The sequence below is a fragment of the Pagrus major genome, chromosome 1, assembly GCF_040436345.1.
Source record: "Pagrus major chromosome 1, Pma_NU_1.0".
NCBI classification, from domain to species: Eukaryota; Metazoa; Chordata; class Actinopteri; order Spariformes; family Sparidae; genus Pagrus; species Pagrus major.
Window position 1 is genome coordinate 8,812,743 of NC_133215.1, and position 14,916 is coordinate 8,827,658.

The following is a 14,916-nucleotide window of genomic DNA, read 5'->3' on the forward strand; positions in this document are numbered from 1 at the left end:
AATTTGTAAATAAAAAAACTCAAGATAAGCAAAGACATGTGATAGTGCTAAATGAATTGGACCTTCCACTGTGCTCACACTAATGCAATAATACTCCCATCCCCGTGTCTTTTCACTCAGTCTGTGTTTGTGTGCAGAACCTATCATCTGTAAAAGAAAGCAAATCACCATGTCCTGCCAAATCTCCCTGCCAGAAAAAGCTAATAAGGCAGTTGAATGGAAGAAGGGAAGAATAATAAGCAGAGAAGGGACAAAGCAGGAAATGAATGAGATGGAAGATGAAAAGAGGAGATGTGAAGCAAAAAGGTTTTTTGTTGAAGATGAAAAGTAGGACAGATTTTTTTTCCACCTGCGTTTATACTTGCAAGAAGAGAGTCCGGAGCAGGGCAATGAATCTCTGACAGCTTAAAGAGTCAGTTTGTAGGATTTAGGGGGAACCTTTGGCAGACATAAAATATAATACTCATAATTATGGTTTCATTCATGTATAATCACCTGGAAATTGTTTTTCCAGTTACCGTAGAATCAACCCTTTGCAGAGGGAGTGGATCCTCTTCAACAAAGTCCGCCATGTTGAACCACCATGTTTCTACAGAAGCCTAGAATGGACAACCAAACACTGACTCTAGAGAGGACCTTTTGCGTTGGTGAGGGGGGACGAGGAGGGCCGTTTAATTTCTTGCAATCTGCAACCTCACCACTAGATGTCACTAAACCCTGCACACCGGTCCTTTAACCGTGACATAAGAAGAGCTTATGCAAACTCTGCTGGGTGAAACTTTTGACGTTTGTGTGAAAACCATTCATTAATGTTCAAATTTGGTGATTTAAACATTTTCAAGTAAACTGAAGGAGTTGCTCTTATTCCTCTTAGGATAAATAAACCTTTAACAAGACTGAGAGTCTAAAGTTATGCTAGTCACTTCATCACCTAGGCACCATGAATGTCTGTGCCAAATTTCATGACAATCAATTCAATAATAGAGATTTTTTTTTACATCTGAACCACCAAAGAGGTGGGTAAACTGTCTGGCCAACATTTAATGCTTCCTGCATTCACCACAGATTAAACTCCCAAACTGTCCTAAACCCACCGACCTGTAATGTTGTTCTAATGAGTTTACTGCTGCCATCTAGTGTGGGTAATGTTAAGATGATGCTTTATTTCAGTATGTGAACTATATGCCCTGTGTATGTCGACTCCTCTGTTTTCCATGATCTAGGTTCGTTCCACTGAGAGAAAATGTTGTTATCAAATTATATACAATTATGATTTAGATAATATTGTGTAATTTATAACTATGTTCGGTGAAGGCCCTCTTCTGTTTCAACATGGTGAGGCCACAAAGAAAGCTTTATGTTGTGGAAGAACTTGACTTGCCTGGTCCAAAATCTTGTGGAAAGCCTCAAACCCTAATAATAAAAAACTATCAAAAGTATTTTATATGATATTATTGAAATATTAGCTTTAATTTTTTAGAATAGCCTAAAAATCTTAAAAATAATAGCTTGGCGGCTGTTTATCAGCATATTAATGACCATAGCTTTGAAATGGAAAATGTAATGGAAAGTAATTAAGTACATTTACTCAAGTATTGTAATTAAGTAGAATTTTGAGGGTCTTGCGAGTTTATACTTCTCACCTGCATTTCAGAGGGAAATATCATACTTTTTACTCCATTACATTTATTTGATAACTTTACTTACCTTTTATCTTTGTTATTTATCTCCAGTATCTGTTATGTTTTGATGTAGACACTTTTTTTAAACTTTTATTCAAGTATACATTTTAACGCATTACTTTTATAGAGTATTTCTTCTATATGGTATTGATACTTTTACTTAAGTACATGATCTGAATACTTCTTCCACCTCTGTAGTTCTTGTCATGAGATGTTCAACATATGCTGGGTGTCCCCATACTTTTGACCTTGTTTTGTACATGTAATAGAGTATTTAGATTCCTGACAGTAATGTTGAGAATTAGACTACAAAGAAACAGATGCATGACAAGTGGTTGCTTTGTAACAGGGACATAAATGCTACAATTCATGCCAAAGCAAGGCCTACCTGCAGTGCCACAAGCAGTGAACAGGTCCGTATTAGAGGACGCGTGTCAGTTGCATGCACTGAACGTGCTGTTGCAACCACTGGCTCATATTAGTTTGTCAGCAGGTTATTCTTTTTTTTTTTTTTTTCATTTGTTCCTGTCTTATTTGCTCCCTTATATTAAACGGGAAGTACTGACCTTCTTCAAGGGCAGAGATAAGAGATAGAACAAACTAATGCACGCACCCAAATGCACGCACACATTGACACATTATTTGTTTTATCTGAGTATCTGTTTGTCCACAGATAGCCGTGTCCAGCCAGACATTGTGAGTCAGCAAGAGACAGAAAGAGAGTTTTGTTCTGTATCTTGTGACAACAATGAACCGCTTCAGGAGAAAGAGGCTCTCCAGAACCATATAAATGACCTCATACCAATCTGACAGGTACTTCCAAATCCCTCTCTTGCTGCCCATCTGTTGTGCTGTTTGACTTTACCACACCACTAAGTGCTTCTCAAGAAATCCATGCAGGTGTGCTTTACTCAACCAGTAAACACAAGGCTGCAGAAATTATCTAAGAGACAGTGTGTGTTTTTATCAAACAGCAGATCTCTGTGGGAGCTCATTTAAGAGAAACCTCCATGACTCATACATGGTGTAAATATGGCAGCACGTGTCTGAAACCTTGGCTGTGTGTGCATGAACGACCATTTCTTTATGACTGCCAGACTTCAGGCTGTGAGTTCCCTGGAACAAAATAACAAAAAACATGTGTGGATAATGGACCAAGAGCGAAACCAGTGAAGTGAATGAGGCAAACAAAATGCAAAACAAAGTGAGGGTCACTAAGTATTAATGCGCGGCATTATAGGTGATATGATAATACAAAGACTTGTACATACAGTAGGCCACTAATGATTACACTGGTTATTGACCGTAACTAAGTATGTTTACACAAGTACTGTATTTTAATACAAATTTAAGGCAAATAGTGTACTTTAGTTGGATAACGTCTATTCAAAGATTTTAATGTAATAATAATAATCTATCTTTATACTTCTTGTTAATTGCTCTTGAATTCCCAGATTTTATAGCAATTCATTTTGTTTTATTAATCTATGATTCGCTGGCTTTGCATGTATCTTGTTTGGTATTGTGAAGCACTTTATCACTCTGGTTTTTGAACGGCACTATAAAATAGTTATTACTCCTAATCTGTTCATACATTCAACATTGTCAGAGATGATTGCTTTTGTTGGATTTGCATTTTTACCAATAATTTTAAAAGATTATATCACACTTGGTCAACACTTTAGCTTCTCATTAATTGTTTTACTTTGCTAGTTTGTGAACTTTTCACATTCCTACCATCTTAGTGTTTCTGTTGCTGTATTACTGTTGGTGCTGCTGTTGCAAAGACATCGTTGGCAACATGGCTACCGCTAGCAGCCTGGCTACTGTCCGAAGCAAAAACAACCCGTAAGAATCAGAATTTGACCTAGAAATCCTGATCTCAGTGCAATGAAAAGGCAGAGGAATACATGCGGTTGTATTAATAAGTTGGCAGGTTTTGTTACTTACTGATCTAGTAGAAAGAATTCCAGTCTTGAACCGTCTTGACTTCTGGTGGTAAGAAGAAACACATATCAGCGGGGTAACAGACTTTGACACAACACCAGCACTCTCCATCGAGTGAATGCCTGCCCATTCTCTCTGGTTTTACCTCGGTTTCTATCACTCTCCTACTTCCCTTTTTTACCCCCTCCATCTGCAGGGTTCTTTTTCTTCTGCAGTGTAGAGTTTTCCACAGTTAGCCCAGTTGTTCCACTGATAGCGACTGGGGAAAACAATGCCTCTTCCTGCCTTGGTTGCACATTGGCAGACGCGCTTCCTTAGTGCTGTGATTCGTCCTTCGTCAAGCCCTGTTGCAGACTGAATAGCCTATTGAAAGTGAGGTTTAGAGGGAACAAATCTATACGCGGATGATGTCATTCTTCTACAGCTATTACACTATGCAATCAGTATTTACTTCAAAAAATGATACATTAAAGCAAAAGGTTGTCTCTTGCCAGTTAAATTTTGAAGGAAAATATCATGTGACAGCTGTTTTAGCCTGATTATGTTTTTGTGTTGTACTTATGACGTCTCAATGTTGTAATGCAGAAAAAATGAAAATATTACTATTTGCTTTGCAGGTTAAGGTTGTAGGCTACAATATACATGCCTTATAGATTAAACCACCCAACGGTAAATATGGTGCTGTCCGCACCGAGACCAGATACAACATTAAGATGCTGTTTACAGTAATGTATTAGAAATAAATAATACATAGGCGATTAATAGTCTGACACTGATATTGTTACTTTCAAGCTGCTGTAGTTTTACTTATACCACAAAGCAAACAAAGTCTTAATTATCTGAATACCTTTCATGCCATCTATATTATCAGCACATTCAGAAACAACTTGTTGTGGGAATATGACTGTGTTTACTCTCCAGGTGTAACGCTGCAGAGCTGGTTGAAGTTCCATGACTCAAGATTATGTAAACAAGTGCATGTGCTCATGTGGCCAGTTTGAGTCTTTGTTATAATAATATTGTGACAGGTGACTGTTGACAATAAAGACCTTACATTATTGTATGTTTACACGCTATAATTGCTGCATGTTCTAAGGCTTAAGTCTCGACTGAGCTTAATTATGAATCGTGCTTCACGTGCAGGAGACAGGGAAAGAGGGAGGGAGCTTATGGGTGGAGAGCAGCGGTGGGCAGCCTATAAATACTCATGAATGCTCAAAGAGGAGACCAGAGCTGCTGGTACCACCGCAGGATTCAGGATTCAGGACTCAGAGGTCTGGGGGGGGTCACACACATCAGTCCAGCATGTCTGTGTCAGGGCGTCCCAACACGGTCCGGCTGGTGTTCCTCGGGGCGGCGGGGGTCGGTAAGACCGCGCTCATCCACCGTTTCCTCCACGACCGCTTCGAGCGCAAGTACACGCGCACAGTCGAGGAGCTTCACGTGCTGGAGTACGACACCGCGGGGTCCGGGAAGATGCGTCTGGAGATCCTGGACACGAGCGGGAGCTACCCCTTCCCGGCCATGCGGGAGCTCTGCATCCGACACAGCGACGCCTTCGCCCTGGTGTACGCGGTGGACGAGCCCGGCTCCCTCGAGGAGGTGCGGCGGCTCCGTGATGAGATTCTGGAGCTGCGGGGCGAGAAGGGCGCGCCCATCACCGTGGTCGGCAGCAAGGCAGATCTGACCGAGACCGAGGGGCGCACGCTGCTGGCGGCAGACGTCATGGCCACGGTGGAGGAGGACTGGGACGCCAACTTCGTGGAGGCGTCCGCGCGCACCGGTGGGAACACGGTCGGAGTGTTTCGCGCGCTGCTGCAACAGGTGGACCCGCCGCACCGGCTGAGCCCTGCGGTGTGCAGGCGCAGAGACACGGTGCCCACACCAGTTGTCAAGAGAAGACCACCACTGAAGAAAACCAACAGCTGTGTCCTGTCGTAAGAACAGTTTCAGTTTGTTGATGGACTCTGCAGCTGGACTGCACCTGTTCAGGTGTTGCTGGTCATCACAGTACTCTACCTGTTTGTCCAGAGATGGGAAGTTGGACAGAAGGTCCTCGATGAACCAAATAAAATGTTACTGTCAATGAAAGTCAAGACAGTAACGTTGCTTTTAGTTTAATGGGACCCTTGATCGGTTTATATGTGTTATAGATTCACATTTTTGTGTGCATTTTTTTTTAATCTTATGTCAATAAATTTTTTATTGTGATTTGTGTCCATACTGTTTCATTCATTTTCAGTCCACTACACCTCAATCGTAAATAGATAGGCCTACTAGTTGACCTACTCCATTTAAACAGTGTAAGTACCCTTTTTGTTTTATTAAAATCCAACAGTGAAAATACTCCATTACAAGTGAAAAATCTGCATTTAAAATTTCAATCAAGAAAACATATAGAGGTATTGGAAGCGAAACATACTACAAGACAGTATCAGAAGTAAAAGTGCATGTCATGCAAGACGACCCCCGTCAGGAGGCTATGATATAGGTGGAATGTAACTAAGTACATTGGAGGTTCTTGTACTTACCTTGAGTATTCCCATTTTATGCAGCTCAGAGGCAAAAACTGTACTTTTTACAACTTAGTTTTTCATACCCTTTCTTCATATTTGGTGAATATCTGAATGTAGTTTTATTGGACTAAAAGAAGCATTAAAAGTTCCTATATATGTTGAGAAATGTTTCTGACTTCTTAAAGGTGCACTATGTAGTTATGGGGAAGGCGGTTTTAATCAGAAGAGAAAGATCTTCATTGACTGATTTCTTTATGCCTAAACAAACTGAATAAACAAACTCTTCGTTTTCACGACTGAATAAACTGAATAAACACAATCCACCTATAATAGTGAAACACTGACAGAGAACATTTTATTGCACAGTGAGTACTTTTATTTTTGATACCCTAGTAAATGTATCTGATAATACATACATATGCCTACTTTTACTTAAGATACTACTGCTTTTATCTGAGTTTCGAATGACTTAGACTGATTAAATTACTCATTAATTGACTTTTACTTGTAGTGGAGTATTTTTCTAGTCTGGTTTTACTAAAGTAAAGGATCTGAATACTTCTCCCCACCTCTGAGATTATATTATGGATACATGACTGTATATCCAGCAATTTCATATTGTAGCTGGTTGAAGTAAAGCAAGCAGTTATAGTCTTTAAAATCTGCTAGAGGTAATTTAACCATTGGTTAACCTGCCATGGTGCCTTCAGGAATTATAGACCCTGGCCCTGGGTTTGGTCCCCCTACTGCATTATTAACGTAATTATTTCTAAAGACAAATACAAAATATTAGACTTCACATTTTCAAATTGTCATCTTGGGTCCAGGGTTCATAAATAAATCCACAGCCTGAGCTTTTTCTTTCTTATAACTTCTTCCTCATTCTCTCTACTGATGAACGTCAGCTGTCTTTGTTGGTCTCAATGAATGCATTGAGAGGAATATTTAGATCAGTCAGGGCTTTGTAAAAATAGCTCCTCTATTTGCATCAAGCCACATCGTGCTGTTTAGGATGGAAACACACGCATAGACACAAACAAACACATGGTCAAGTGGAAAACAGAGAATAAACACACTCCACAGATATCATGGTCTTTGCATTCATCTCTTCTCCACTCATCCACTTGTTCTCCTCTTACCTCTCCCTACTTATCCCCATGTCAGGTCTATAATCGGCAACTGAAAAGAGATGTAACACTGTCGTGGGCGCAAAAACATCAATAGGGAAGAGGAGCGCTTCCGGGAGAACACAATGGCTGCAGAAAAAAAAGGATGAGGCCCATTGAATCTATTGCTAGGCTGAGGAAGATATTTGCAGCAGTGACCTAAATGAAAAGACTGAGACTACTGTGCATGTGCTGCAGTAAAGATGTCAAATGACATCATATATTCAAGTTCAAGTGACTTTATTTTACACTTGGAGTTTTTGCACAGTTTTCTCTGTCATTTATAAGAATATAATCTTTCTAAAAAAAAAAAAAAGTTCAAATGACATGACTGGCTCAGCAGCAGGCCTACTGCATAATCTATTTAGGACAGACATATCAATGTATAAGCTTTTTGTATGGGCATCCTGTTCTGAGGTTACGACGACCATGACAATTGTTATCCGTTGCAGAATATTTAGGAGTTGTAGTAGTACCCAGCTTCTACTGAAAGTCATAATGTTAATAGAAATATAATTATTAATATGAGTAAATTAAAAGATAGGCCAAGATAGTAGCAGTTGGAGTAGTTATGCAAGTTAACCATGTGCCTCTCTTTTGTGAAATGCTGCCCCTTACTGACCAGAAAACAAATAAACTCCTAAACGTCACATTCAAAAAAATCTGCTGTTAAGCCAGTGGTGATGGAGGAAGTATCCCATCTTTTATTTAGGATGATGTAAAAACACAAAAAGTACTTTAAGTAGTAAAAGTAAAAGTGCTGTACTCATATAGAGGCAGAATGAGCCTGTCACTGTTATATTATTACACACTGGGCTGCAGGCCTATGTTTGTATCACACTGGTGTTATAACCTTTTATTCCCCTGTTGGGTAAATTAACATAATGACACAATACTCTGACTGAAAAATAGTGGAGTAACAATATAAAGTTGCAGCAGAAAATCAAGTGCATCTTAAAACTGTCAGTATTTTCCAAGCTGTTTTAAGAAATCGTATGTATAGATTTATTTGCCGGCTTATTAATGTGTCTTAATATGAAATCATCCTGGTTTTATCAAACATAAGGTTTGAGTTGTGGAGACATTGGTACAGCTGTCTCTTTGTAAGACAATGATGTATATATATTTTTTAACAATGATCTTGTATTGTGAGTTTGTATGTAATTTATTTTATGCAATGTCTTGTCTTTTGTCTGAACAATGAGTCTGCAATATATAAAGTTTTTTAATTGAATTGTACTCCAGGAGGAGTCATTTCACTTGGTGGTGGTGGACTCGATAACAGCTGCAGTCCACCACTGATAACCAGCAACCATATTACACTTCAGAAAAAGTAGTCAACTTTCACTTTCATTGTCAAGTATGCCTACATTTTGAAACTGAGGTGTTTACTTGAGTTAAATGTTAAATGCAGAACTTAAGTCATAGTTACATATAAGTTTTTGCACAGTTATCGTGACTTTTTGTTGAGTAAAGATCATCAAAGTGTATTAAACAACTGTTTGTTGATTTAAATACCACTCCAACTACATTTCCCGTCAGCACCGAGTTGTAGGAAACGACGAGCGACCGGCAACACGCATTCAGCCAATCACACCGCAGGATACGACTTTCTCGCTCGACGATTGGCTATTTTTGCACTAATCTTCCCAGGATGCTTTGCTGCACCGCTTGGAATTCAAATCGAGCGGACCAATCAGAGGGCGCCATAACGACCGAGGCAGCATTTTAAACTTGTATCTGAGACTGTTGTCAAAAGGCAGGACGGGACAACGCTGCAACCACCGAGGGACGAGTCCGGCGATTAATTTCATGTCTCCCGCAAGTTTTTTCTGAATTTTAAGATTCTCATGCACTGCATTTTTATCGCTGAATCAAATGTTTAACTAACGTTCGCGTTCAAAAGTGGTTAACGGTAGTTGATTTTGAATTCACAAGTGTATAGGCGCAAGCTAGCGTCCAGGGCTAAACCAACGTCGGTTGAGGTAGGGTTTACAATAGTTTGACCCTTACAGCTAGTATCGACTTTTTAACCTTTCTTTTAAAGACGCCGAAGAACACTTTGCTCCAAAATGAGTGCAGGAATTGCAAAGCCGGCGAATCCGTCGGCACATGTCGACCCGAAATCGGCTCCTCTCAAAGAAATCCCAGATGTTCTGGTTGACCCTCGCACCATGAGAAGATACGCGAGGGGACGATTCCTCGGAAAAGGTGGTTTCGCCAAATGCTACGAAATCACAGACATGGAGACGAAGCAGGTTTTCGCCGGAAAAATCGTGCCCAAGTCGCTGATCCTGAAGCAGCACCAGAGGGAGAAGATGACCTCCGAAATCGCCATTCACAAGAGTCTCGACCATGCGAACGTCGTCGGGTTTCATGGGTTTTTCGAGGACGACGACTTTGTCTTCGTCGTCCTGGAAATCTGCAGGAGAAGGGTGAGTGTGTGCGGAAAATACAAGAGACATCTCCAGTTAGCACACTTCTTTGGGCCAACGGTTATCACGGCGGTCTCTTCCGTTGTCCTCCCTCTCCCAGTGGAGGCAGTTTAAATTGCGAGAAAAGCAAAGGGAGTTTTGAATGTGATCCTTTTGAATCCCAAAACTTTAACGTTAAATCGGCCATTGTACTAATAATTGTTAGTTTTTCTGAACCTTTTCTCCTTTTTAAGCTACCCTGGTCACATTCCATATATTTTGAATCATTGTCCTGTCCATCTGATAGCTTTTTGGGTTTGAGTCAAACTATTTTCACATTACACCCCTCTCAACACTGCATTATTGCCTTAGTGGCCCTTTCAAGGCAAGAAAATTAGTTACAGCTTTGGTCTTGCGTTTTTCATTATAGTCTGACTCAAATATTTTTCTCTTTTCTGTGTTTCAGTCCTTGTTGGAGCTGCACAAGCGTCGTAAGGCTGTGACTGAGCCTGAGGCTCGCTACTACATGACACAGCTGCTCAAGGGTGTCCAGTACCTGCACAACAACAGGGTCATCCACAGAGACCTGAAGCTGGGAAACATCTTCCTCAATGATGACATGGAGGTCAAGATAGGTAAATTGATCTGTTCGATTTGGAAAAAACCTGTAACATTGATCAACACACAAATGAACCTGTTGGGCCTGTTTTTTAAAAAAGGATATGACACGGCACGGCCCTGGCTTCAGAAATGTGTCATACTTCCTGGATGAGTGGTTTCCACTGACTGGTGGGGAAATGTCTCACAAGGATCAAAAACACAAATGAGCTTTCAATCTAGGAAAATTGACAGAATGAAGAACATTCATGTGTCCTGGTAGTTAACACTGAAACTTTTATTTTTCTTTGGTTTGCTGTTTTACTGAAGTTTGTCTGTCTTCTCAGGGGACTTTGGTCTGGCCACTAAAATCGAGTTTGATGGCGAGAGGAAGAAGACCTTGTGTGGAACGCCCAACTACATTGCACCTGAAGTGCTTTGCAAGAAAGGCCACAGCTATGAAGTGGACGTCTGGTCACTTGGGTGTATATTGTAAGTCTGAACACACAAGCACACCTGAGAAACATTTATGCTTCGGAAAACATAAAAAAACAGCGTTACTGCACATGACTTAGTCAACTAATCAATGTGCTAACTGTCTCTATTTTCTCAGGTACACTTTGTTGGTGGGTAAGCCCCCATTTGAGACCTCCTGTCTGAAGGAGACTTACAACCGCATCAAGAAAAACAACTACACTGTGCCCTGGGTAAGATGGATAAATGTAGCACATAATGTTCATGTTTAAATGTATTTTATTCATGTGATTTATTTTAATGTGTAGCAGCTCATATTGATTAAACTGTTTAACTTAGATAGATTTGACTGTACTAAACAGAGATTAATTTTTAATTGTGCAACAGAGCTCTGCTTAATTTTAAACCTGCATTTACTCATATTAAAACCAGTTTTGCTAAATTCTGATTAAAACCAATCTTGGATTTAATTAATCCTCGTAGGCGTAACCCATCCTAATTGCTCCTCACTCCCTCACAACTTGGTATTTGTTTTTTTTTGTTTTTTTACATCTCCCTCTGCAGCACATCAACCCAGCCGCAGCTACTCTCATCAAGCGGATGCTGCACGCTGATCCCACCCAGAGGCCCACCGTCGCTGAGCTGCAAGCGGACGAGTTCTTTACATCCGGCTACGTCCCCTCCCGTCTGCCCACTACTTGCCTCACTGTGCCCCCACGGTTCTCCATGGGCCCCGCCACAGCTATGGAGCTCAACCAGAGACGCCCGCTGACTGCTATTAACAACAAAGGTAATGGTCTCAGCAGGAAATGACTGAGTACGTCTTGCTATTAGTCTACAAAATAAAATGTTGCTTAAAATTTTGTATTAGGATATGGGCAGGCAGCAGTTTATTCATATAATTATTTTGTGCTTTGCAAGAGTGTTCATGATGTGGTTTTCTCTTTCTAGTAGGGACAGAGAAGGTGGATATGAAGGAGGATCCTGGGCAAAGGTGAGAAATGTTTGCACAATGATAGAGATTGAAGTGCTCACTTTATTTTATATCAAGCTTTAGCAAAAAACGTATTTCCTTCTGGATCTGTTGGGCTCACTTTAAGTTATCAATTTGTTTTAAAGTAGTTTTCCATCTAGGTTAGGCAAACATATTTGTAACTTGTAGCTCTGTGGACATGCACTGGTGGTTTAGAGGAGTTCAATGCAACCAGCGACTGAATATCTTTTATCCAACTCTCGTTCAAACCATCCTGATCAGACAACCTATGAAATTTCACAGAATTTATTAATTTATTTTCTTTGTGACATTGTGCCACAAGAGCTGGGTTTTTCTGGAGTTAAATGTTGTGACTTGTGCTTTCTGTTTAGGGAGGCTGAGCCAGCAGAGAACCACCTGAAGGATCTGCTGCAGCAGCTCAACAGTATCATTGCTTCCAAGCCCTCTGAGAAGGCAGTCATCTGCCAAGGTGAGTGCAGACTCATTAGTTTAGTTGACAGATCCTTTTAGCTTCCATTTTGAGCATTTTAGAGGTGTGGATTCTCTCTGTTCCTGTCACGCATACAAAGAGATGTTCTGTTTCTGTATTTCCAGAAGAGGCAGAGGATCCTGCGTGCATCCCCATCTTCTGGATCAGCAAATGGGTAGACTACTCTGACAAATATGGATTAGGTAAGAGTAAGACTCTGGAAAAAAAAATCTATTGGCTGAAATAAGCATGACATTTTGACTTGGAATAGCAGGAAAAGCACATTTGTGAGAAAAATACATTTAACTTAAGGGATGCTTATTAAAAGTTTCAACTGTGCATTTCAGGCTTCCAGCTCTGTGACAACAGCGTCGGCGTGCTGTTCAACGACTACACACGTCTGATCATGTACGCTGACGGAGACAGTCTGCAGTACATTGACAAGACGACAGCTGAATCTTACCTCAGCGTGCGCTCATACCCTCCTGCTCTCACCAAGAAGGTCAGTAGTTGACTCTACATTTACCTCTTGTGTCTTTAATTAATATTTGCAGGTTTATTTAGACTTTTGTATGGATGATGCTTCAAGTCTGTTCATATAGTTTTTGTTTGTTTGTTTTTTTTACACTTTATCACAGTATTGTTTCATGTATTTGTTCTCTCTTCCCCTTGTAGATAACCTTGCTGAAATATTTCCGCAACTACATGAGTGAGCACCTTCTGAAGGCCGGCGCAAACATCGCACGTCGGGAAGGAGACGAGCTGGCACGACTGCCTTACCTCTCCCTCTGGTTCAGGACCAAGAGCGCCATCGTCCTGCACCTCACCAACGGCACCGTTCAGATCAACTTCTTCCAGGTTAGACACCAAAATGCATCACATCCTCTCCCACCAGCCTCTTTAAATGGTCTTACATTAGCATATTTTTTCCTCGTCTCAAATGCCCTGTACACAAATCCTGAACCTACGTTTTCTCTCTGCCAGGACCACACCAAGCTGATCCTGTGTCCGCTGATGGGTGCAGTGACCTACATCGACGAGAAGCGAGAGTTCCGCACCTACAAGCTGTCTCTGCTGGAGGAGTTCGGCTGCAGTAAGGAGCTGGCCAGCCGCATTCGCTACGCCAAGCTCATGGTGGAGAAACTGCTGGACAGCAAATCTTCGCCCGCTGCACATTAGACCACATTCACGCCTTCTTGAATCACTCTGTCTTTAATCACTGGCCACTTCTTTCTGTCTGCCAGCCTCTGAGGACTGAACAGACCTTTAAATTCACCTGGTTGTAGTTTAATGATTTCTATGTCATCTTTGAGGCTTTGACATGTACAATGACAGTTAATCTACTATCTGTTGTGCATGAATTGTAAAATTCGGTCTCTCAGCCACTGATTTTTATCCCGTTTTCTTCTGTTAATAGAAACTTTCTTGATTGATTTCACTCTTGTTCATGCTGAAGTAATCTATGATGGCTGGATCACTTGAAAACAAAGCAGGCGGGTTGACCCTGTTTGATCACGAGTCTTGGTGGAAAAGATGAACGTTACAGGTTTCCTGTGTTCATATTAATCATCACCAAAATTCTTTACGCATGTTTGCATTTGTTCATGTATCAGTGGTGCTTTTAAACCTGAAGCGGAGTAGACAGATGTGTGGCGGGGGTTGAGACTCAGACTGGCTGTGTGGATGTAAAAAGCTATTCTGGTCTGCTTCTCTGGTTTGTCTGTTTTTATCTGTGTTGTATGTAGAGAAGTGGACCATGTTAATACGTCTTCATAATGTACATTTTTCTTGTTACTTTTTACACTTTTTTAAAGTCTATTTTAGATGTCTTGTCTGTTTCAACAAGATGTACAAACTTGTACATACTGCTGAATATGCATATGTGTTGTACAGATGGTTTAATTTTACTCGTCCTAATAAAGATTCTCCTGAACAAAAAAGTTACTGTGGTTTAATGTTTCAGTCACATCACAGGAAAAAAAGCCTTTCATTTGCAGTTGAAAACCACTGAAATGTAAAAAAAAAATCACATCTATAGAACAGCTATGGTTATTTTCCACATTTAAATTCATGCTTCATGTTGAGCTTCTTGAATCCCACAGTGCACATGTTGGCCTCGGGGATTATTTGAAGTAAACTGACTGTTCATAGGGTTTGTTCACTCACTACAAAGAACATGCTTACCTCTGCTAATCATGTAAACTGTACAAATGCTGTTGAAATTGGATGAGCAAGTAAAACTATCTGCATGTTTAAATACCCATATTTAGAAGAACTGAACATTTTTACTAGTAAAACTAAAATAATTGACAGGCAGTATTTTTCTACAGGAGCTTTTTGTAAAAATAATGTAGGCATTCCCAACCTAGATCTCTGGATTTTCTACTTTTTTGTTCTTATTATCTTTTGACAATAGATCTTGTATGTTGCCTTTTGTACACCCCCACCATTTCATGCAAACCCTAACTGAACAATCTCAGGAGCTTGACTAAAGAGCCATGAAGGGAAGCTGGCAGGATAATGTTTTAGTAGGCAATGCTTTGTGTAAAGTAACTAAGTTACAGTACCCTGCCATGCAGTCTGAAAATGGTTTGAGTGCCAAAAACTCAGTTAATCAGAATCTTCTGGCGCCTCCTAGTGGACACAAATAGCCATTA

The 14,916-nt window shown here is 40.5% G+C and overlaps 2 protein-coding genes across 2 annotated transcripts; both read left to right on the plus strand.

The window, feature by feature from the left end:
* Nucleotides 1-4,892: 4,892 nt before the first annotated feature.
* On the plus strand, nucleotides 4,893-5,840 carry rasd3 (RASD family member 3). The gene has a single exon (XM_073471990.1). It carries the CDS (start codon nucleotides 4,935-4,937, stop codon nucleotides 5,568-5,570), a length of 636 nt encoding a protein of 211 aa, XP_073328091.1. The 5' UTR covers nucleotides 4,893-4,934; the 3' UTR covers nucleotides 5,571-5,840.
* A 3,231-nt stretch (nucleotides 5,841-9,071) lies between these two features.
* Nucleotides 9,072-14,199, plus strand: plk1 (polo-like kinase 1 (Drosophila)). The gene is made up of 11 exons (XM_073481306.1): nucleotides 9,072-9,746; nucleotides 10,192-10,360; nucleotides 10,670-10,814; nucleotides 10,936-11,029; nucleotides 11,361-11,586; nucleotides 11,748-11,790; nucleotides 12,162-12,259; nucleotides 12,385-12,462; nucleotides 12,607-12,761; nucleotides 12,935-13,117; nucleotides 13,244-14,199. Exons 1-11 carry the CDS (start codon nucleotides 9,384-9,386, stop codon nucleotides 13,436-13,438), a joined length of 1,749 nt encoding a protein of 582 aa, XP_073337407.1. The 5' UTR covers nucleotides 9,072-9,383; the 3' UTR covers nucleotides 13,439-14,199.
* Nucleotides 14,200-14,916: the final 717 nt, after the last annotated feature.

Coding starts and splice junctions, on each gene's coding strand:
- rasd3 (XM_073471990.1), top strand. CDS start 4,935: ATGTCTGTGTCAGGGCGTCCCAACACGGTCCGGCTGGTGTTCCTCGGG.
- plk1 (XM_073481306.1), top strand. CDS start 9,384: ATGAGTGCAGGAATTGCAAAGCCGGCGAATCCGTCGGCACATGTCGAC. Junction 12,260..12,384: donor GAAGGCAGTCATCTGCCAAG/GTGAGTGCAGAC, acceptor CTGTATTTCCAG/AAGAGGCAGAGGATCCTGCG. Junction 12,463..12,606: donor CTCTGACAAATATGGATTAG/GTAAGAGTAAGA, acceptor TGTGCATTTCAG/GCTTCCAGCTCTGTGACAAC.